At 35.9% G+C, this 24512-nt stretch overlaps 1 protein-coding gene across 1 annotated transcript; it reads left to right on the forward strand.

The window, feature by feature from the left end:
• Nucleotides 1–1119: 1119 nt before the first annotated feature.
• On the forward strand, nt 1120–23294 carry LIPI (lipase I). Its single transcript, XM_083836493.1, has 10 exons — nt 1120–1319; nt 4244–4620; nt 5772–5880; nt 8443–8544; nt 9959–10048; nt 11038–11205; nt 12816–12908; nt 15706–15817; nt 16186–16359; nt 20519–23294. The coding sequence occupies exons 1-10, from the start codon at nt 1241–1243 to the stop codon at nt 20604–20606; spliced, it is 1392 nt and encodes a 463-aa protein (XP_083692619.1). The 5' UTR covers nt 1120–1240; the 3' UTR covers nt 20607–23294.
• The last annotated feature ends 1218 nt before the right edge of the window (nt 23295–24512 follow it).

Consider the following 24512-nt stretch of genomic DNA (forward strand, 5'->3'; position numbering starts at 1 on the left):
GATTATGCACCTGGGAAAGGGCAACCTTGGATATACATACAGATGTGGGGAAGAGAGACTGGAGAGCTGTCCCACAGAAAGGAATCTGGGGGTTTCGGTCAACACCAAGCTGAATGTGAGTTAGCAGCATGCCTTGGCAGCCAGGAGGGATGACTGTACCCTGGGGTGCACCAGGCACGGCATTGCTAGCTGGTCGAGGGAGGAGATTGTCTTACTCTGCTCTGGTGTGTCTTCACTTTGAACACTATGTGCACTTCTGGGCACCACAATATAAGAAAGACATAAAAATATTAGAGAGCATCCAAAGGAAGTCTCTGAAGGAAGTGAAGGATCTAGAGATGTCTGAGGAGTGGCTGAGGTCCCTGGGTTTGTTCAGCCCAGAGCAGAGCAGGCTGAGGGAAGGCCTTATGGTGGCCTGCAGCTTCCTCACGAGGGGAACGGAGGGGCAGGTGCTGAGCTCTGCTCTCTGGGGACAGCGACAGGACCTGAGAGAATGGCATGGAGCTGGGACAGGGGAGGGTCAGGCTGGGTGCTAGGGAAAGGCACTTCTCTGAAAGGGTGGTTGTGTACTGGAACAGGCTCCCCAGGGAAGTGGTCATGGCACTAAGCCCGCCAGATTTCAAGAAGTGTTTGGACAATGCTCTCAGACACATGGTCTGATTGTGGGGTGGTTCTTTGTGGAGCCAGGAGTTGGACTCAATAGTCCCTGTGGGTGTCTTCCAACTCAGTGTGTACTGTTCTATAATTCTATGATTATTTTCAAGTTCTTACATAAAACTTATTCTGTCACCCAAGTGACTTTTTGTTGCACATTTCTTTTGCCCATTTCAGTGCCCCTAATTACAATTGAATGACACACTTTAAAACAAACAAACAAACAAAAAAACAAAAAAACACACAAAAAACAGACATGGTGGATCTCTGAAAGTGTTGTACACCTAGCTACTTTGCTTCCTAATGGAGTTGTCTGTAATACATAATGTCAACTGCTTACGTGTAAACTTGGTGATAACTGAAGAGAGAGGGAAATAGATTAAAAAACAGTCCCAACCCTGAAAACCCAGAGATCACCCTACCTACTGAAGTCATTCAATAGGAGGAGTCATGAATTGCAGAAGCTTAAATAGAGTTTTGTTTTCTGCTTCCTACTCTACATGTCACCTACTTCATCAGGGGCATTCAGTTAACTTAGAATTCTGGTATGCTATAAGGAAGCACTTAATTTGCCACTTGTTTGTGGATGTTACGTATTACTTTTCTCCGTTTCTGTATGTTGAAATTGTGTTTCTTCATCTGTTTGGTATATGGGGTGAAATCAGGTAAGAACTACTTTTTTTTTTTTTCCTTCTGTGATATAGTCTCATGGCTTTATTCAAGTATAAAAAAACTAATATTTCTTTATGTAATTTGGCCAAAAGATTAAATCTCGTGAAAACTGTGCGTAATGAAGCAGATGGTTAGTAAAGAGAATTTGATTGCTTTGAAACTGAGCCAAAGGTTCCCATTGTAAAGTAAATAGAACAAAGCCTGATACTTTATCTTTTGCTGTACTTTGGACAGAGACACACTCAGGTATGTGCACTTTGTACAAAGTAAAGAGGCAATTATAAGATAGTTTTAGTGTATTAAGCACTATTTATATTTATTAAGCACTTATTTTTATAAATTTGAAATTATTTTTTGCCAATTTGATAGTTTGACAGCATTTCAAGTTACGTGTTATATTTTAAGTAGTATAATTTAGATATGAAAAGGCAGTGTACACTTAAGATTTCCCCCTTTTTGACCACAAAAGACAGTTATGATGCTTACAAGCACACACAGGAAAGTTGAGATTGTATATTAACTGAATTAAACTGCATATATAACTGCCCAACCCCTGTTTGTATTTTCTGACTGTACAGAACAGTGTACTTGAGTACTCTCACAAGTGCGCACAAAGGGCACCTGGGCATTCCTTCCAGGTGTCAAAGAGAAAGAGGAGTATGAAAAAATTCTCCTTAATGATTCATTGCTTAACAACTTAAACTATTAAATCTACATATTTATTTCTAGGACTGATCTAATTTCACAATGACTTTTTTTTTTTTAAATTTACTTTTCAAAGAACAATTCTGCTCTTATTTCATAGCCTTTAGTAAATGATTTTTTCTGTTTGATGTTTTGTAGCAAGTAAATAGGTTTCATCAGTTAAAATATATTTCTTGTGATAGTTTTCTCCCTTCAGTGGATCAGACTCTGTTTTATGTCAGTGTCATTCCATTGACTTTACAAAAATGAATTGTTATTTCTCCCAGTCAAATGACATGGTAAGGAATCAAAACATAAGAACACTTTTAGGCAAAAATAAAAGAGCTGTGTTATAGCTATGAATCTGAACAGCAAAACTGTAATCAAGTGTAATCAAGTTTCCACTAAATTCAAGAAAACTGCAGCTGACCAGTGTTTGATTTCTGAACTTGTATAAGTCTCAGCAACGAAACTGAGTTGCCTTCCTGTATCAGTCATTAGTTAATAACCTGTCCAGTAATCACAATAAAAGTAACTTAAATTGTTCAATATCTAAATTAAGAGAACTGTGATATTTATTTTGAAATACAAGTAATTTTAACTTTTCCCAGACACAATACTTGAAGTTATTGTAATTTATGCTAAGGTAATGATAGGCATGAATTTTTTTTTTTTTCATTCGACAGGAAGTTTCAGGCCATTTCTAATATGCTGTAACTTCAACTCTACTCTGGGTTGCAAATACCCGTTATTTTTCCTGATATCCAGTCCAGTGCTGACTGGTCTAATCATTGTAAATACATGGTTTGACCAAGAGATTATTGGTCTAGTTCCCTAAGCTAATTAGTGTTTTCACTTTATCTTTATTGCATCTTAAATTTTGCAGTTCACTTTGTTTGGTTTCATTTAGACCTCTGCTATGATATCAAACACATTTTTCAGATACCTTTTAACCCCATGCTTGCTTTGCAAGCCTTTACAAACTGTAGAGGGTTCTTCGTCTTCCTCAGATTTGCAAATGTGGTGAATTTGGTTCTGCCTGCTAACCAGATGCTGGGAAAAGGAGAAGAGCTAGAACTGCCTCTTCTATAACTCAAAAATACTGAGAAATTTCAGGTTACTCTTTTTTTTTTTTTTTTTTTTTTTTTTTTAGGGAACTGAGTAGGCATTATTCTTCTTCCTAATTTTGCTTTCTAGAAGTTGATTGACTTGTTTTACAAAATTGTTAATGGCAGGAAAGTTGACACAAGCGCCATCAAATATTAAAAAAAAAAAAAAAAGAATTATGTAAAGTTAAAGTAGCCCACTAAAACCACTAGAACTCAACAGATTGGCCCAAATACCTTTGCTCATGAAACACCTAAACCATAGAGAAGGTGAACAGGTCGTACAGAAAAACTATGACAGGCAAAGGAGTTATGCCTAGAATCCTGAAACCACTTTCCACACATTATGATGTCAGTAGCTGAAGGTTACTTTTTAATGCCTTACCTTTTGATGTTTGGGGGAAAACTAAGCCTTTGTAGACTCTTGGAAATTGCCATCCTCCTATTGATCCTGACTGATCTAAAGCTTAACCTTGTTTTGTCCGACTACAGAAATGCTAAATATTGCAGGTTTTCTTGTGTCCTCTATATACAGCTAAGTTTTTCAAACTCAGGACAGTATCCTTTGTTTCTTGTTTCTTTGTTTCTTGGTAATGCTGTCCTTATGGTGATCCAAAATTGGGGATGGATTCTGGGTCATCCCCTAGTGTCAGATAACTGTTTCTTATTGCTAGATTGAACAATAAGGCATAAGGATTAGCAGCTTTGACACCCAGGCTGAAAAGAGGAAGAACCAACCACAGTGGTGTTCCTGTTTATACAACACACGCTGGTTGTGAAAAAATTCTGAGAACCTAAATTTGATGGTTAAGTGAATGATTTTATCAACATTGGTTGCTAATTTTTATTTATTATGGAGAAAATATATGGTTCAGAAATAATTAGAAAGGTTAGTTTCATATTTGAATTATTCAAAGGATCACAGTAATATCTACAAAGTCATTAATTTAACTGTGGCTCCTACTCATTCAGCACACCTTCTGGCACCTCATTCCAAAGATCTGGAGTAAATAAAATTCAGGTTCTTCACTTTCCACGGATAAATGTGGAAAGAAAAGTGAAGAGGTGATATTTTGTTTGGTCTGACTCATCAAATTACTGTCTAATAACATTTTCATCTTTTCCAGATGAGGAGGAAAAATGCCCTGAATTTACAGACCTTAATATAGGCAATGCTTTATCTGGAACAGAACTCCATGTCCAGCTACTGCTGTACACAAGGGAAAATCCGAATTGTTCTGAGAGACTTATTGAACATAATGTTACTGCATCTGAGTACCTTAATACCTCCAAGAAAACTGTCTTTGTTATTCATGGCTTCAGACCAACAGGGTCTCCACCAGCATGGCTAGGTGATATAAAGGAGCTCTTACTGTCTTCTGGGGATATTAATCTCATTATAGTTGACTGGAATCGTGGTGCAACAACTGTGATTTATACAACTGCTGTTGAAAACTGCAGAAAAGTTGCAGAAACACTGAAGAACTATGTTGACCAGATGCTGGTAAGGCAGAGAGTTGTATCTGTTCTGAACAAGTTTAAATAGCATAGTTCAGTTGGGAATGAATATTTAAAATATAGTTATGTCTAAAGAGGAGCCCCATGAGAATATCAAGTGATATTTCTTTAACAAAGTATTTACTAATTTTGCATGCAGTAATTGCTACATATCTTTAACCTCACCTGAGTTCTCATTTCCCTTTCACTGAAATATGTATAAGACTGCATCTCATTTCTTTAGCCAGATGGAAATTTTAAGTCTTCTGGAAAAAGTGAATGCACCAGTGGGGAAAAGAAGTAAGAATTATTCAAATAGTATGCAGCAATAAATAAAAACATCACACTACTCTTTCCAATCTTAAATTACTATAGTTAAGGATCTTGAATAAAAAAGAAATCACCAACATATATAAATATTTGTCACAAATTTATATAAACTTCCTGATTCTACAGGTAGCTGCTGAAAGAGTTGCTGATGTATTCTTCACTGGGCTGTAGATTTATATCCTTAATCAAATCAACACAAAATGTAATCGTATCATTTTTTTTCGTTATTACTTGAGTTTTTATCACCCAAGTTTTCTTCTCTGCATTCCTAATGCTTTGTTGTAATAAAATGTTTTTGTGGAATTTGAGCTTTTTTTTTTTTTTTTTTTAAATACGGTTAGCCTTCTAGAATAGGCCTGTTAAGACTTTCCTGCAGGTGTGTATTTGGCACCATTATTCACTTGTTCTGTGGTTTGTTAATGGTATTATGGTTTTAATTTACTATACTGGAAAAATAAGGTACGAAGAGATTTTCCCTGCCCCCCTTGTTCATAGTTTTGGTTCGTCTTTCTTGTATCTGGTAAATGTCTTCCTCTTCCATCTCTATACTCTCCTTTTTCAAATAAACTGGTGTGACAATTTGGAAGAAATGTGACTCAAGGTTCCTTTTTACATTTTTATAGTCAAATAATTTCATACTTACTATGATATATAACTATTACAGAAAGTCAAACTGAAAATAAGTTTGGAACTTCCATTTGTTTTTAAAGTTACAGAATTACAATATATAGCCTGGAGTATTAACCAAATGTGAATACTAAAACAGTCTGCTGATGTCTGCTTTGTTAACTCCGTGTGCGTCTTGTTTTGTATTTTTTTTTCTGATAGGCAGATGGAGCTTCTCTTGACTCTATGCACATGATTGGAGTCAGTCTTGGGGCTCATATTGCTGGTTTTGTTGGCCATAAGTATGATGGCAAACTTGGCAGAATTACGGGTAAGGCTTTTAATCCTGATACCTGTATTCTAGTGTACCCTGCTTTGTTGATATTGCTACAGATCACATAGATGCTGGTATTGAAATATCAACAAATAAGAACTGATTATTTAGAAACATACAAGAAGAAAAATTAGTCATTGATGTAAGTTCAGAAAATTGCAAAATTATTCTTTGAGGAGTTAAGTTACTGGTGAATTTTCCCATTTTTCCAGTGTTTACCTCTTGTCTTTCAAAAGAAAACTAAATGCTGCATCCAGATGCCACTTAAGTGATGTGCTATCTGAGTTTCAGTCTGGTTGATGAAGAAAATGAGGTCCCTCTTAAGGGAGGTTCAAAAGCTTTTGGTCAGAACACAGGAATTAGGCACAAGCATTTAGTTTCACTTTGAATTATCTGAGCATGGTGTGGGCTTTACTATATTGGGCAACCTGCTACAGGAAGCTTAAATCAGGTGTGCAGCCTGTGTATGGATACTGCAGATCTTACCTAATATTTGTTGCAAATCATCATTGTCAATTGTGGGAGTGGTGTATACAGTGAAAATTTGAATACCCTCATTTGGGTACATCCTTCAGGCACATGAAGTTTAAGAATAACTTTTCAATGCTAGTTCCTAGGGCAGAATCCACAGTGCTAATTTGGGTACACAGGCTCCTGATAATTATTGTGCAAGAGCTAAATTCACTGCAGCTAGCATGCTGAGGAGGAAGCTGATTTAGCTAACTACTAGAAAAGGTGGTAAGAAGGCTCTGTTACTTTCTAAGATTTAAGTGAGCAGCTGTTTTCAGGCTGAAAGGAAACACCTTGAGATTCATAGCTCCTAACCATCTCTTTGTGGTACTAAAGTGATTTGTTTTATTTTGTTTTGTTTTCCAAATGTAATAGAAGCCAGTAGCCAGTTCTATGAAAGGGAATTAGATACTCCTCCCCTTTTACTACAGTAATCTGAAAGCCATGGCCTTTTCTAAAAGTTGATAAGCTATATTCCCTTGGTTATAAATATTAATTTCCACTTTACACAATTCCTTGGAGTATTTTTTTTTTTCCTTCACAGGTTGGGGACAATCTTGATGGCAATACTAGGCCAACAAGTCTGCCGCCTTTCTGACTTCTTATATTAATTGTGAGCTAGTAGATCTATGTCATTTCTGAACTCAGATGTGCAAGGGTAAATGGAATTGTATGAAACATTCCAATCACCTTCCTGTCATTTCAAATACAGATGAAGGCAAAGACTAGATAGTCCAAACTCACAAGGCTCATAATCTCTTGACTGTTTTGATACTGTTTCTTTCCAACAAGTTGGGTGTAAAACTATAAGAAAGTGGCCCAAACTGGTGTTGGAAAAACTAGATTAAAAATAAATAAATAAAAAATGGAGACTTCTGAAACATAAAACTGATTAATAGATGGAAACAATAAACTTTGTCACCTGGGATACTATGAATGTTTAATCCTGGCATTCCATGAGCCTCTGTGGTAGTTTGGATCTTGGTTATCTTGATCTTGAGAGAAAACTTTCTAGACCAGTTCTTAAAGCACATCTGCCAGTTAAATCATAATACAAATTTGCTGGGTCTTGAATAAACTAAGGTCATGTGCTAGACCCATCTCACAATTAGTGAGAATGAAATTAGGAGTCAAGCGTAGGGATACGTTTTGTCTTGACAATTACATTTTCCATCTTTGCTGCTTTTTTTGCCACCTTCTTCCCTTTGTCTCTGCTTTTGTTGTCAAGAAAATAGGAACAGAGCAAACCTCAACTAACGACTTTTCTTTCCTGTGAAGGACAGTAATTACTATCTTGAAAACTGTTAGGCTTCAGGGTTGCACAACAATAATTCTCTATTGCTAAAAGGAAGGAGAATAAGCAATGCTTATGCTTCAAATACTTTACCACCCAAATTCTCTCCTCTTAGATATCAAGTGCTTTTTCTGGATCTCAGCTGAAAACTCTTTTGTCATAGCTCAGTTTCAATTTGAGTATAATATTTCCAAACCTGCTTCAGGTGAAATTGTGTAAAAAACTAGTATTTCACTTCTTTTCCTTTAAGAACTTTTTTCTATAATTAATTCCAACACCAATTGGTAAAATGATCAAGGCTTGTTTGAAATCATCTCCCATCCAAGATGTCTCTATCCTGGGTTCTGGTGGTGAGAGCAGCTACATTTCATATTTTATTTTTATGAAGTAAATAATAGGAATAGTATTTTCTGGGGGAAAAAAAGAAAATGAATTAATTTGATTTGATTCCTAATATAGTTGGCTTATAGTTGTTCTGGATAATGTGGAGATGAGCACAACTTAACAGGAGAGAGAGAAACTTAATAGGAGAGGGAGAAATTCAAACATATGGCTTGGTCTTGTACTAGGAATCCTTGCTTTACTTAGCCTAGCAAGTTGAAGAATAGAAGCTTGTGAATAATTGTTTTGTTTTTATTCTTATTATTACCTCATGAAAAGGGGTAAGTCATTGATGAATAATGCTCACGTGTCAATCTTGTATATAACTAGAAACAGACCTCAGGATTTGTAATGCTAATGTCATTTTCATTTAGGTCTTGATCCAGCAGGCCCTTCATTCACTCGAGAACCACCAGAGGGCAGATTAGATCGCACTGATGCAAAATTCGTTGACGTAATTCATACAGATACTGATGGTAATACCATAGCTTTAACTTCCCTATTTCAGCTAGAGGAAAGGCAGAAAAGGGAAAGAGATGGGATAAGCTGTTTCAGGAACATGCATATGGCGTTGCAGTAGTTTTAATGGGTGGATTGCTGTGCTGTTGCTTCCTAACAGTGCATGCTTTTGAAATCATGTTTTATATAAGCTTGTTCATCAAGAAATTGAAACTCAACTTTGATGATTATTTAAGAAATGATGACCTGTTTTGTTCTGTTCTGACATGAGTAGTCCTGTTATTGAATGAGTTAGCTTCATAACTGAACCTCAAAATACTGAAGCAACTTTCACATCCAACAGCTAACTGAAGGCATGTGTACATAAACATAAAGACATGAGTCCACTTAATGCCATGCAAATATAATAATTTATGCCTTGTTTGTTATAGTATATTATTTCTGAATACAAAACCAAGAAGTCTACACATTGGATAAAACGTGTCTATTGCATTAATTTCTGATACTATTCTTTGCAAAATAGTATCACGTAAACATTCTTTCACTGTGCTAGTGTGTATGAACACAGAGGTTGTAAGCATGTGTATATCACTGAATTAAAGCCTGTTCTCAGATAAGCAGTCTCAGCTGTAACACATTAGTACACTGTTCAGATCCACTGCCTAAAATTATGTATGGAATCACATTACTGTAAGGTTGAAGGACATTGTAGTCTGATTTCTTCATACTGTAGTCTGGTTTAATTTTCTTCTCAAAATATTAGGAAACCTTTCAAATCTACCACATGTGGCCCATTATTTGTGTAGTTTCATATCAGTTTCTTTAACAATATTAAAACTTATCATTTTATTATACAAATTTATATGTGAAGTGGTAAAATACCAATGTTTGCAACATTCCCATTATGTGAATAAAGGTAAGGAAGGTAGAAAGGAAGGTTGGTCAGATTGAGCTAAATCTTACTGAAATCAGTCTTTTTTTTTTTTTATGGAACATGAGAAATAAAGATTTTTTTAGTGTAGTTCAGAATCCAATGTCATTTGCAAAAAAATGGGAAATCTTACTGTAGTTAAACATTGGGAAAGAATTTTCATTGCTAGAGAAAACATGAATTTCATAAATTTCTTCATGCAAATAATGTTTCAGCTGCAGTAGTAAAGAATTGCTTCTGTCCTATCCTTTTTCTTTTGCGGAAATAAGAGTCATGCACACACTTGTAGATTGCAAATTAATTTGAATAACTTTCTTAAAAAGAAAAAAAATGTGAATTTTAACTCAACATGAATTCCACTTAAAGAACAAAAGAACAATATATTTGCAAATATTTTCTTTAAAAGATCCATGTTATTTTGTAGTGCAATCCAATGATAAATTATTCACTGGATAATTCTGCTTATGTTTTTGTTGTTGTTTAATTTGTGATGTTTTTAGTACTAGGTTTCAAGAAACCTTTAGGAACCATTGATTTCTATCCAAATGGAGGAATGGATCAGCCTGGTTGCCCACAAACAGTATTCAGTGGTAAATAAAAATGTGTTCAGTTAATGAGAAAAGAGTCTGAGATCAAATCAAAAATGACCTGAATTCAATGGGCACTTCCCATTCACAGTAATATTGGGTCTGAGGTCACTGTATTTCTTTCGCCTTCTCATTCAGCAATAAGGAAAACCAAAGATATTGGGCATTTTGTTTTTAATAAAGATCTTCCCATATGCATACATATTCCATCATACCATTATTACTGTATATATAATCTGCATGTAGTGATCAATATTTTCCTGTGTTTATATATGGCCAGGTATAGGAAAAGATGTAGGGAAGATGTAAGTGATTTGAACAGCACCACTCTCAGATGACATGGAAGACAAGGGTTTAAAGTCTCCACTATATGTCTTAAGTTTCTACCTGATTGGCAGTGATGTACTAGGTTTTGAACAGGTCTTTTAGACCTGTTTTCTTCAGAACGAAAACATTTTTATTGCATGATCTTTTGCTGCAGAATTTTGCTTATTTCAACTTCCATAAATCTTAGGCAAAGTTGCTACCCATTGTTGTTTTTTTTTTTTTTTAATAATTTTGAATATTTTTTTTGGTATTTATATAAACATATGGATTATATATATATATGAAGTAGTGCTCACAGTAGTTTTTCTACTTAAATATTACACAGGATCAACTGTGTCATTTGTGGCAACAAAGCCAATTGTAATGCAGGCTCATGCCTGATAATAAAAATTGTCTAAATTTGATAGGACGTAGTAGACAGACTATTTCTTGCATATAAAAACCTGAATATTTTTCTCTATACCTGTAATATTCAAAACAGTCTTCATTTTCTTCTTCTTGTGTGTGCATCCGTTTTGTACATTCAGTGGTCAACTAAACAGGGCATAAAGACATGGCTAACAAAGAATGATTTAGTTAAATGAGATTATTTGAGTAACATCTTTTCTTTCCTGAAGAAACATAATGACATATTCTTTGTATATTTCATTTTTTCTTTCCTGAAGGATTGCAGTATTTTAAATGTGACCATCAAAGATCTGTCTTCCTCTTCTTATCATCTTTGAAAAGAAAGTGCAACATAATAGCATATCCTTGTGACTCTTACTCAGATTATAAGAGAGGAAAATGTGTTGATTGTGAAGCTTTCCAACCAATGTCATGTCCAGTAATGGGTAAGAGTTACCATATCTGCTCTGGGATGGATGAAGTTTTTGAGAAGTTCAGACTTGCTCCTTCTGGGCCTGCTCCAGGGATCTGTAGCATCTTGCTAAGGCATCTGATGAGACTGACTGAGGGTAGAGCTGCATACTGTTTTAAACAGTTCAAAGCTTAAGGCTTTGTCTGCTTTATAGTTAGCTCTGTTAGATAGGGTGCTGAATGTTCCTAATATTTGATTATTAGGCTTTCTAGTCTGAAATGGATTCAGAATACATTTCCTCTATAGAGAGAAATTGCTTCTACTTAAGCCCATCTCTTTAGGCTTTCGTAGTGTGCTATCATTCCTGGAGTACTGGTGGTTTTTGATTAAGAGTAGTAATGTTTATAGCAACTTCATGGAGTCTCTGGCTCTTCTTTTGGAATCAAGCTCATATTTGTAGAGATTGTTAGTTGTTTGGGCCTTTATTACTTTTAGAGAAGATCTAGGGACAGTCTGAAAGCAGCTTCAATAACGTGAGCATTTCCCAGTTGGCAGAGCAGGGTTTTCATAAAAATGAAATATTTAGAATATTTAAATAGAAGTTAACTTTCAATTCATACCTTGTCTTCTGATGTATGTCCTTGAATAGTTATATTAGTTAGGTCTACATTGAAGAAAAAACATAAATAGATGTATCTGTATACTATTTTATAATAAGAACCAGCTATAACAGGACCTTCTAATAGGGCAGGAAGACCCAGGGACTTCCCCAGAATGCTTATTAGTCATGCCTGATGCACTTACACAGAATGCCTGAGCTAGAGGTGGAGATGACCAATCAGCTGCCAATCAGCTGCCCTCATTTTTAATTTTTATTTTAATAACCGTAAAGTCTATAAGGAAATGGGAGGCAGCTGAAACTGGGAACTTGGAGGAGAAACAGCATCCTTCTGCTGCAAGCTTTCCCACCTGCTGTCTTGCAGTGCCAGCTATGCAGCCTGGAACTAGCCCTCATTGTCCAGTGTAGGTAAAGAAGTCAAGAGGGACAGTATAGTATCAGCCATTTTAGAAATAAGGACCTTTATCAAGACCCAAAGACAAAAAGCATAATTACATAAAAATAAATAATACATTGCATCCAAGAACTTACGAGGTTTAATGAGCATCAAATGTTTTATGAAATCATATCCACAATTATAGAATTTAAACAGGATTTAAAAATGCTTACTGTAATGATTCAAGAAAGAAAGGAAGACATTTTACTAAACGTGAAGCTGTTCTGTAATTGTTCTCTGCAAATATGTGAGCTAGTTTTTTGGTTTTGTTTTTATTACCTCTGCAGGATTTTATTGGCACTGTTTTCCAGAGTTAGTACTCTAGACTAAAAACATTCTAACTATTTGATTATATTACTTGTAGTGACACTAATATATTAGAAAAATGAAATACATATATATGTTATGCTGTTCTGTTCTGTTATGCTTATGGTATTCCTGCATTTTCCAAGCCATTGACTTTCTAAGTGGATGTTTAAGAAAACTAAACTCACGTCTGTCACTTTGGGTAACTTGCTTTTATGTAATTGTATGTGTATTGTGATACTGCTCTATGTCTGAAATAAAATGTTTAAACTTTGAATTTCAGGTTATTATGCTGATAGCTGGAAAAAGCATTTAATACTGAAGAATTCACCAACAAAAGCTTATTTTGATACTTCAGACAACGACCCATTCTGCAGTAAGTGACTGAATACACACACACACATATGTATACATATATACATAACAAACTCTTTATGAAATATTATAGTTGTTATTTGTTAGCTGACTTGAAGGGAACATGTGTTAAAAGTAGAAAGTTATTGTTAGCTGCAACAGAAAAAGAACAAACCGTGAGTGAAGTGTCAGTTTGCAGACTGGGTGGAAGGAAAAGAGTGATTATGGCAGAAGAGTAAGCAATATGTTAACTGAGAAAGAAATGTGACTTTAAAAGTAATGAAATGGACTGACTGACAGAATAATAAGAAAGACAAAAAATGAGAATGAAGTGACAGGGAAAAAGCTGAGAGAATCTGCTCAGATGGGATTGTTCCTGCCATTTTCAGAGAGTAAAAATTGGTAGGAGTTCCTTGGGCGGAGGAAGGAAAAGAAACGCTTGTATGTTCCTCCCCAGGGAGGTGAGTGACCTGCAGTGAACTAAAGCTACTCCAGCTTTTAAAGATCCATGAGAAAACAGAGGAGGAAAAACCTATCTGACTTTATCAGGGTTATGCTATATGGGGATGAACTCTTCTGGTGTGGGCTTTAGCTACAACAATTTACCTCTCCATTTGGAGGTCTAGCTTAGATTCTCATCCTGTTTCTGATTTCATATGTTTTTATCAAGAAACCCTTTTAATTAGTGATATTACAAATTCTTTGGTTTGGGGTATAGGGATAGGCTTACAAGGAATTCAAGTGAAATCAAGTTTTCCCATTAGCGTTTTCCATTTTCTCAGCAAGCTTTGTGACCAGGGACTGAATTATTTCTTGTGACTGTGGTAATTGTGCTTGCTTAAATCACTGTTTCTTCCAAGGGCCCAGAAGAGGTTAACAAAGGTGTTACAGATTTTATATAACTTAGTGCTAGGGTTATTGGTGCAGCTGACTAACAAAATGAAGTGGTCTTGGTGTGCAGAGAAAAAGACTTGGGGAGCAAAGCCTAAGGCACAAATTTAAATTTGCTTACATATATGTATTCCATAGTAGCAGATGAAGAAGAATGATCATATGGGTTGCTAACTGCATTTCAAGTATATTGACTTTAATGTTACAGTGCCTATTTGAGTGCCCTTTACATACTCCAGAGTCTTCCCAACCCTTTTTCTCTAAACTGCCCAAGTCAAATCTTCTCCCCCTTCTCCTTCCTGACCCAGAGAAGAAAAATAGATCTTTCTTTTCCCGGTGGTATTTCCACTCAACACCTGCTACCACTGCTCCTCTCCCCATCAGGTCTGCTTGGACTTTGCTCTTCCATGCTTTCAGGGCTGCATAGGTTACTAGGTCTCCTCATTTCAATCCTCCTGGAGAAAAATATGGCTTTGCTTTCACTCTCACACATATTGAAGTCTGGGCATTTATTGAAAATCCTGATTCTTTCAGGCAGAATCCTGATTCTTTCCTGGTGGAAATAGTATGTAGAAGTAAAAAAGATTATATGTAGTAGTCTGGGACAGGGGTGGTAGAAGAAAGAAAACAGAGGGATTATTACCAAACATAGGAGGAGATACATGGAAAGGAGTAAGAAGATTTGTAATGACAGGATGAATTTCAGGGAAAATATGCAAAGTTAAGAAGAAAAATAAGTCTAATAAACCAGTCTGAAAAAGAGGGTGTTTATTAACTAAGCCTTATTTTAATTCATAGATGTTTGAAAACATGAGGAAATAGAAAAATAAAAAAGCCTTGAACTAAATAAAACTGTAAACCTGAGTAGGACAAGTTTTTCATTCAAGGTGAGGCTTTGCCGTTTAGGAGAGACTGTTAAAGAGAAACATGCCAGAAAAAAAGACAGAAGGGTTTGAATTGGCTTCCTAATTTTCATAGTAGTAATGCTGTATTTCCTCTGGAAAGCCATAGCACAGTCACAGTATAGGTGGTGGTTGCAGAAGGGCAGTGGGAGGCCAGGTCAGGGTTTCACAGGGCATGGCAGAGCAGGCCTGCTGCATGCTGTCCTCCCTCCAACAAGTGGGCTGGTGCTCTGAGGTACCAGTCCCTGGCAGCCGGTGTGTTTTTCCAAGGCCATGAGCCCTCCCATGGAAGGGCAGAAGGGACTGGAGCATGGAAAAGGAGTCAGCCTCCTCTCCTCAGTCACCCCCACAGTTTTTCTAGTACTCATGTGGTCTATCCCCTTAAAAGCAGGTTTGGGCCTATTGGCTTCCTCTGAGAGAGGGGTGCTCGGAGAACGTGTACTGCTGCAACTGCTCAGGCTGGGCAATCAAGACACAGAATAATGTCTCTCTTCAGCTGTTAGCTCCTGACTCATCTGCTCAGCTAGCTAACTGCCTGGCTTGCCTGTCCATAAAACTTGCATGAACACTGTTCCTCCCTCTTCCTGCCAATGTACCTCACCTGTTTTCTGGATGTGTCACTTTTGTGGATAGCGTGATAGTTTCACCACAATAGTAGCTCAAATATCCCCACTTTCCAGAGCTTGCCAAGAACTGAAGGTGCCAGTTAGGGCTTAATTTTGCATTGTTTCCTTAGGCAGGTCAAACTCCTCATGTTAACTCTGATGGCAGTTTTCTGATGCAAGTCGTTTCCATGTAAGAACTGGAAAAAAATGTACGTTAACTACAGAGACCTCCAAACAGCCATTTTGTGGAAGCTTCTTTTTGTCAATAGCCATTTTGTTCTGGCTTTAGCTGGTTACTTGGAAGTAAAGGGTCACTATTATTACCATCACCAAGTGAATACTTTTAGAAGGGTGCTGATAATAACTGTATCCTGTTGAGGTTCATTCCTTAAATCTTACTATTTCCTATTTGTTTTTGCAGTGTATAACTACTTACTGTATATTATTACCTGGAATAAAAGCATTAGGAGAGGTTTCATTAAAGTTAAGATAACTGATTATGCTGGAAACACAATAGAATCAGAGGTGAATAGGTACGTCATGCTTTGTCTGTAAATCTTTTTTATCTCTGTGTAGAACTAATTTCCTGAGTTTCCTAAGCCTTGCTTAAGACTTGTCAACTAAGTCAAGAGGTTAAGTCTTAGTCACAGCTCCTTTTCCTGGATCTGATATGGCTCAGTGTGAGAGGCAATGCTTCTCAACCTGAAATGATTTTCCCTCCCTTTCCAAACTAGCCCATGTCCTTGTCTGCTACTCGTTTGAATTCAGTTCTCAGTGTCCTTGTCCTGAATGTTCTCAGCTGATCCATCTTGCAAGATTTCTGTTCTTAGTAATAACTCTTGGAAATCATGAATATTTCTCAGATAAAAAAACTCTGACTAAAAATCATATTTTTTTCTAGTGAAGTTGCAACATTTCAGCAATATAAGAGAGTCAAAATATTGACTGGATTTTACCGGGATTTTGACAAAATATCAAAAATTTCCTTGACCTTTTCTACGAAGACTTTAATAGGTCCAAAATACAAGCTTAGGATTCTTCAGATGAGGCTGAAATCTCTTAATAACCCAGAAAGGTAAGTGTTTGTTACAAAGTTGTGTGTGAACTAAACTGCTCAGGATGTTTCCTCAGAAATTTGTACTTGCCTCTATCGATTTTTTTATCACATATTCATAAATGCATGAATATTCTTCTAATCCTATCTAGGATAAAGTTCATCATGTGGAAGAGCTGTTTTGTACATTAACACTTAGTGCACAGCACCCTCAAATGTACTCTTGTGCATGTAAAAGTCATACATGCTCCTTTTTACAGCAGACTGCTGCTGCAGTCTGCTCTGAAGGAGCTCTCAAGGACCACTTACGTAGGTCAGCCTGACTTACAGCTGCAGTGATTGCAGGGAGAAGTTCTCTTCCTGAAGATGAATGTTATGAAGTACTTTTCTGCTTATAATTATGTGTCTGCACACAGCTTTTCTTAGACGTGGAATGGAGCACTTCTATGACTGAAATAGGCATTTGGTCCTGTTGCTGCTGATGAAGACCCTCCAAGAGCAAAACATACAGTCTGTGCTTTCCTACACTTAAAATGAAATAATCTGCATTTATTATACCAAGTGTTGTTATTACACTTCTATTATTTATTTATTTATTGAAATACTTCGGCAGTGCTGCTATATGTTGATTTTTTACATCTCCAAAGTTACCTCTAATATAGCATTAGCAATTAAATTTTACATTTTCATCTTGTGAAAATAACATTTTACATATAAAAGTTAAGAAATACCCTGGAGTAGCAACAATACTTTATTTTAGAGTTATTACATATATTTGCTTTGCATGAATAGCAGATTCAGCGAAGTGTGATTTTAAAATAAAGTCTGCACCGGGGAAGGTTCATACTGGATATTAGGAAAAAATTCTTTATTGTGTGGGTGGTTAAGCACTGGGACAGGCTTCCTAGCAAGGTTGTTGATGCCCTATGTGTGTCAGTGTTCAAGAGGCATTTGGACACTGCCCTCATTCACATGCTTTAACTTCTGGTTAGCCCTGAAGTGGTCAGGCAGTTTAACTTGATGATCTTTGTGGGTCCCTTCCAACTGAACTATTCTATTCTATTCTATTCTATTCTATTCTATTCTATTCTATTCTATTCTATTCTATTCTATTCTATTCTATTCTATTCTATTCTATTCATGGTAATCAAATAACTAATGAGTGGGAACAATGTTATAATATGAGTAAGTCTTAAGTCTGTATATTTTTTTAACTTAAGAAACAGCAATTGAGACTTTCTGATTTGGTATATGATAATAGTCCGGAAGGAATCAGGTATGATAATTTGTAACAATTAAGAAATCTTGTTAAATTAATCTGTTATTTCATATTTACTGAGAAAGAGGAGAAGACAGGTGGGAGAGATTTAGAAAGAAACAGAACACTTGGTAATCAAAATAGTACTTCCAAATATATATGCATTAGACTTTGTTAACTTGTTGAAGACCATAAATTTCAAGCTCTCAGGTGAACTGGAATGATTTTATTTAAAAGCATTTGGTGATGAGAGATAGTCAAAGCTCTAAATCATATTGTGACTTTTTTTTTTCCCAACCCAATGGTGATAAATCAAAGGAGGCATTTCATGGAAGCCTATCATTATTCAGAACTTTTTCAGATTAATAATCTAGCAAATAGTGAATGCTTTCATTGAACAATCCTTATTGTTTTGAGTTTTCATGCCTGTTACTCTGACTGTTGTTAGTTTTAAAGTAAGATGCACTTGATTTGTTTTAATATAGAATCCCCTAAAGTTCTTCTTATGGAATCTCATCAGATGGCAGTCATACAGGCATTAGATACTTTAAGATAGTGATGGAAAAAAGTGTGTTGAATCAGCATGTGAAGGTAATTTAAATGCAGATGTTACAGCACCATTGGTTGGTATAATTACGTAACTGCTCATTGTAATTATGACTACCTATATTTACCTTATTTAGTTATACATAATTACACCAATTACTTGAGTACAGGATAATTAACTAGAAACTACTTTAAATATTTAAATTATTCATATAACAAAATAATAGGTAAAAACCAGGAGACAGGTGCAGGGATAAAAGACAATGGGAGTCTCACTCTCCCCAGATTTGGATTAATAGTGGATGGTGGGAGTCTGGGGAATATCACTGAAAATTGTTTACTGACCCATTATTCACACAGCTGGTGTGGGAGTGTAGGAGTGCTAAAGGGTACATATAATTTTCAGACTCTTCTGATCTCTAAGATAAATCATTCCAGCTCGTGCATAAAAACAGAAAGCTTTTATAACTTGTGTTCATCCAGGTGTCAGTTCTCCCAGAAAGCTTTTGAATCTGTCACTCAGCTCAGACGCAACTGATGAGGAAGGTGAATGTTTCACAGATACTTAGTCCCGCCAACTTATTTATTTATTTATTTATTTTTAATCAAAGCAAGAACAGGAAGAGTAAAAAAAAGAAGACCTTATTAATATCTCTGTTGAACAAGAGAGCATGGCATGCCCTTGCTTTTTAGTAGATGGAAGAGAAGCCACATGGGATGAAAGTTTATGATTGCCTCACTTCACAAAAAAATTATTTGCCTTTTGCTACTTCTCAGTGAACTGGAGAACCCTCTCCTCTCTCAGGTCTACACTCCTGGGAGACATGCCTGGTTCTTAATAATCACAAACTTAGGTGGATTTCACTTCAAATGAGATACAAAATATTGGAAACAATGTTTTTATTTCTAGTATTTATCATCATGTCTAACTGTTGTATCCTCTGTGATAAGACAGGATCCTTCCCAGGTGATTTCTTCTGTTGGAGAATAGGCTGTGCTAACATACTCTGCTGTTGCATGGTGATTACTGTTGCAAATGTACTGAAATACAGCACTGTAAACTGAAAGTAAATTCAAGAAATATATACATATAATAATCTTATATTGTTCTGTTTGCAGATTTGTCCTGTGAATTCTTTCACAGTCTTTTGTGAGGATTTTTACAATGTTGTCAGTTTCTGTGCTTTTTTCTCCCTGTACAAAAATAATGTAAGAGTAAACCATTACATTCAAATCAAAACAAATTGTGGATGAAGGACTGTGTTAAATTCTACGTTTTGCATTATACAGAATATACAGAATTTCTCCTGATCTTAGTTGCAAAATCTACTGTTTTAGCTTTTGTGGGGCCTTTGAAGAGCCTCAAATTCTTATATAGGAATCTGTCAGTCCTTTCACATCCAGGTAGGTGGATTCATAACTGTTTGGAAATCTCACACTTATGAAAACAAAGGTGCCTTGTGGGATGTTCCTTCTCAGCCCTTTATTTTCCCTTAGGTGTTTCACTGTACCTAATTCCCAGTCTGAGGTGAATTGTGTTGTTTAGCCAGTTCAGAGCAATGTAGAGGATAAGTAACATAGTTTGTATGCCCTTAGAAGTGCCATCAGAGGAAAGGCTGCATCAGTCACTTGTTTGTCCCATCCAGCTCTCACCATCTTCTATAGCACATAAAGGGCAGAGCTGTGACCCGTCTCTGCACTAAAAGCACACAGCTAGTTTCTTTGTTGACATCAAAAAGTAAAATTTTGTGTGTGAGAGGCTCCTTTTGTGACATCTGCATATGTTCCTGTGGTATTGTGCAGTTCTGAGTTTTCTAGGCATTGAGATGATAAATTACACTCCTGCATGGAACTTCTTATACATGCTCTCATTGCAGAAAAATAAATAAATAAATAAATAATAAAGAGAGAGAGAAGTTATTAAGATGCAGTATTTTGCTTCTGTCTTTGGAATGAAGGAGAGGAACTTTCCTACCTAGGAAATTCAAAATAAATTGTTCAGACTGAGTGTTAACAGGAATTGGGCTGCACTTGGAACATTGTTCTAAAGAACTAATTTTAATACAGATTAATAGCTTTAGTGGCTGAATTACAGCGTCTTCATAGTTCAGACTGATGTGGTACTCTTCTTAAGCCACTGTACACCATCCATCTAATGACCTGGTTGTTTGCAATCTGGCAAAACTACTCTAGTGATGCATAAAGTAGGGTGTAAACTTAGACAAGAAGACATTTGTTGTTGTCCTGAGTACTGTTTCTGAGAGGTAGTAAATACTGAAGGTTTAATAATTCAGATACTAAAACATTTTTCTATTAATCTTAAATTTTCTGTTTTGCACATATACATATATATTTATTTTGTTTCTACTTTCATAGGGTACAGCTGTGCAGATATGATTTTGTACTGATGGAGAACACTGAATTGACCTTCAAACCCATCCCCTGTCCAGAGAACAGTACATGAAGAGAGAGCTTCTACTAACTTAATTTCTCTATGGCAGTGACATTTGATTCTTCCTCAGGATAAAGATCGCAATGAGAAGGGAAATGAGATAACCTAGATTTATTTTCAAGAGTCTGTATGGTAATATGCATTACTTCCTCTGAGTGCCTTAGGGTGAAATTCATTGAAAAGTTCTGGTGCCTATGTATTCAGGAAATTTGAATAAAATCAATGCATCATAGAAAACATACAATGATCTATTAGTTATTATTTGTTAGCAGTGAGGCAACTACTGAATTAAAGATGAATTATCTGCATAATCTCAGCACATTATTAATCAAGTCATACATATATTTAATTATTTATTATTTATAATGGTTTTTACATTGAAACATAATTACCTGTCTACTAAGTGAATTTAATATACTGTACATATGATCTACAGATCTAATATATAGCAGTTTTTCTGTGCTATGTTCATTGGATAAATGAATTCATATTTTCTCATTATGTACTGTCTCAGTTTCTAAGAACTAGAACAATAAGTTTTGTGAACAAATATGTAACTTTGCTGTTTAAATTAATTATCTGTATCCTCATCTGAGATGAATACTATTGCACCCACTCAGATTTTTTCTGTTAAAGCTATCGACAGGGCAGTGATGTTTCAGATATGAAGTAATTCTAAAGTCTGTTCTGAAGAGAATAATTTGAAGATGAAATATGTGCATTTATATTGTGTTTCAGTTTGGGCCTCTTGCAATTAGAACTGCTGCTCATGTACTTGATGACAGCTTTTCACTTACTGGAATGTGAACAGGAATAAATCCTACATAAAGATTTCTTCCGCCAGTTCAGAAAAGTTTTCCAATGCCAGATTGCCTTTCTGATGGTACTGATTGAAGAAAAGATATGTGCATTCTTTTTCTTTAAACTTTTTTCTTTCTAATTCTTTTAATATGTATTTAACCGTGTTTCTTGTGTGAATGAGTCCTATGCACATTATCCTTTTCCTTCCTTTCCCATGCCTACACTGTCCTTGCTCTTGATAGCAACAGTTGGTTGAACCTAGTGGCCAATTTCATCTGAATGTCAATAGTGTGGGATGTCCAAAACCTATGAACTGTAAGTTGTATTGAAAGTCAACAACTAGGTTAGAAGGAATATGGGAGACAGTGCTGCCAGATGTATCTGTGTTTGCACACACTCTCCCTTACTTCATGAAGGACTGTGGGTTCATGCATGTAAAACCAAACCGGAACAATCTACCATCATTCATTCACAGGAGGGAAAACAACTTTTTTTTTTTTTTTTTTTTTTTTAATTGCAGGGGTATTCAAATTAAGTTTTATGGTATTTGAGCTGTGATGCATAAAGGACATCTAAATCTTTTAATTTCAGTAGAAACCACATTTTCACTTTACATGCACGTACGTTCACACAGAACACATTTGAATTCTGAACTAGCAAGCACTTTAAATACCTTAAGTCTAGGAACGGACCACTTTTAATGAAAGCATCTTGCTTCATCAGGTCCCTTACTGTGAAGGAAATGGCTGATGGGTTAAAAACATCATTCAGATACCATAGTGATTCGCACAAAGTATGGACCTAAACAGATAAGCAAACCATTTGTTTTGGGCTGTCTAGGATTGAAGCTGTGTTAGCATATTCTAAGTTGTTGTTCTGTAACTTTTTTTAATTTTTATTTTTATGTTCTTACATGATACATCATCATGGCATTTTGTTTAGATTTAAAATTAGAATTAGTGATAGCAATTTGTGTTTGGTTTTTTTTTTTTTTTTGGTTGGTTGGTTGGGTAGGTTTTTGTTGTTGTTTTACTACTGTTGTAAGCCAAACAGATCACAGGATATTTATATACAAGAGAAAATGATGAAAAAAAATTATATGCTCTGTAGAGCTACTGTCAAATTTTTGCTTTTTATTATTTTTTAAAAGAATTTTGGAATTCTTCAGCCAAGCAAGTCTATTTGTGAAGACGGTCTGTTATTCAAGTGTTTTTGGTGTTTTTTTTTTTTGTTTTTTTGTTTTTTAAATGGGTTAACCAAAGAAAATATGGGATGCTCACAAGCCAGAGTAGTTTGGAAGTTAAACAGAAGAAACAACTGAGTTTGGCTGTGGGCAGACTTGCTCGGGGACTTTTAAAAAAAAAAAAAAAAAGATAAACCATCTATATTATATATTCCACATTAGTATACTTATGTACATGTGTATGGAGGGAAGTGTGGGGTTTTTGTGTGTGTGTGTTTTTCTGTATTTCATCATCTCAGTCTCCCTCTTTTTTTTTTTTTTTGGTCTTGCTATTCTGCTTGTCTGCTTGTTTTCATTCTGTAGGCTTTTGCACAGCAGTGCTTTCACCTCCCCTAGGTTTCCCTTTACAAGTCTCTGAGCTTCCTTTGCTTTATCGCCTTACCTTCAAATACCTGTTTCTTATGTCTCTTAAAAGGAAGCATAGAGACCTGAGAGTAAATTTCAAATGTCTCAAAAAATAATCTTTCAATGGGTGACATAGATGTTCAGGCAGAGAAATGTATCAGATGTACTCTGAGATAAGGCATTTCAACTATTTATGTAATGTTTTATATTCTTGTTTTTTTTTATTATTATTATTATTATTTTTTGCTTTGTTTTTATGTCCTGTTGATAAGAACTGAAGTACTGAGTATGAATATAATTTTGACTATAAACCTCTATTTTGCTTGAGATAGTCATTTGCAAGTTACTATCTGGAAAAATTAATGAAATTGTATTGTCTCTAAATTGGCAGCATTAAGGGTAGATGTACTGCCCTTTCCAGTAATGATACTGAGTACTTGTTTACCACTACAGCTATTATTGACATAGTTGTCAAATGGTTGGGTATTTTCCCCTCTATTTTTTACATTGTTTAACCATATGAGCTTAATTTTCAACAGCTTACTCTATAAGACAAAGATACATAAAAATCTGCCTTTTCAGTATTTGCTGGGGTTGGCATTTTCACTATAAATTATATCCTTTGCCTTTTACTTGCTTCCCAAAGTAGGGTGGAACTCTGAAGGGATGCAAGACACGGACTCCTGATGGCTTTTGAACAGGAGTCCTTTATTGCCCTTTTTCACTACTACATATACTTTCCCCATAGCCCCACGCGCTGTCCACGCGCCCAAATCTGTCTTACAATTGGTTAGAGACCCTCAGACACGGGCCTTGAGCCAGCCAGCAATTGGCCACTGCCCAAAGCTCATCTTTAACACTGTAGCCAATTTACTTTATCTCGACCTTGCTCAAGTTTTTGGTTCTACCGCTGTTTTCCTCACTATCTCTAACTCAGGGACGTGTGAAACAGCACAAAGCTCCCTGCGAATTCCTTTCCCACAGAACTCTGGTGTTGCAGCCCTTGGAAAGGAGAAGTTGCTTTTAGGCAGTAGTCATAACTCATATATAGAGCAGGCTACTAGCCCCATGCATCCTTTACCTATCATATAAACGTACTGGCAAAATGGTGCCTACACAAGCAGTCATGTTATATTGAATTGTGAGGTAGCGCATAAGACATGAGTAGGAAAATATGAAGAATTGAAAACTGAGATACTTTTCTAGAATTTTCCCATTATGAATATATGGAATAAATGTCAAGAAAGGTGCTGCTGAAGATGCAAGGAGTGTTGTGGTTTAACCCGGCTGGCAGCTAAACACCACACAGCCGTTCGCTCATCCTCCCCCCTCCCTCTCTGGGATGGGGGAGAGAAACGGGAAAGTGAAGCCGGTGAGTTGAGATAAAGACAGTTTATTAAGACAGGAATATAATAATAACAATAATAATAATAATAGTGATAATGATAATAGTATTAATAATAATAATGTGTAAGAAAACAAGTGATGCACAATGCAATTGCTCACCACCCGCTGACCAATGCCCAGCC

The sequence above is a fragment of the Anser anser genome (assembly GCF_964211835.1).
Source record: "Anser anser genome assembly, chromosome: 1".
Taxonomy (NCBI): domain Eukaryota; kingdom Metazoa; phylum Chordata; class Aves; order Anseriformes; family Anatidae; genus Anser; species Anser anser.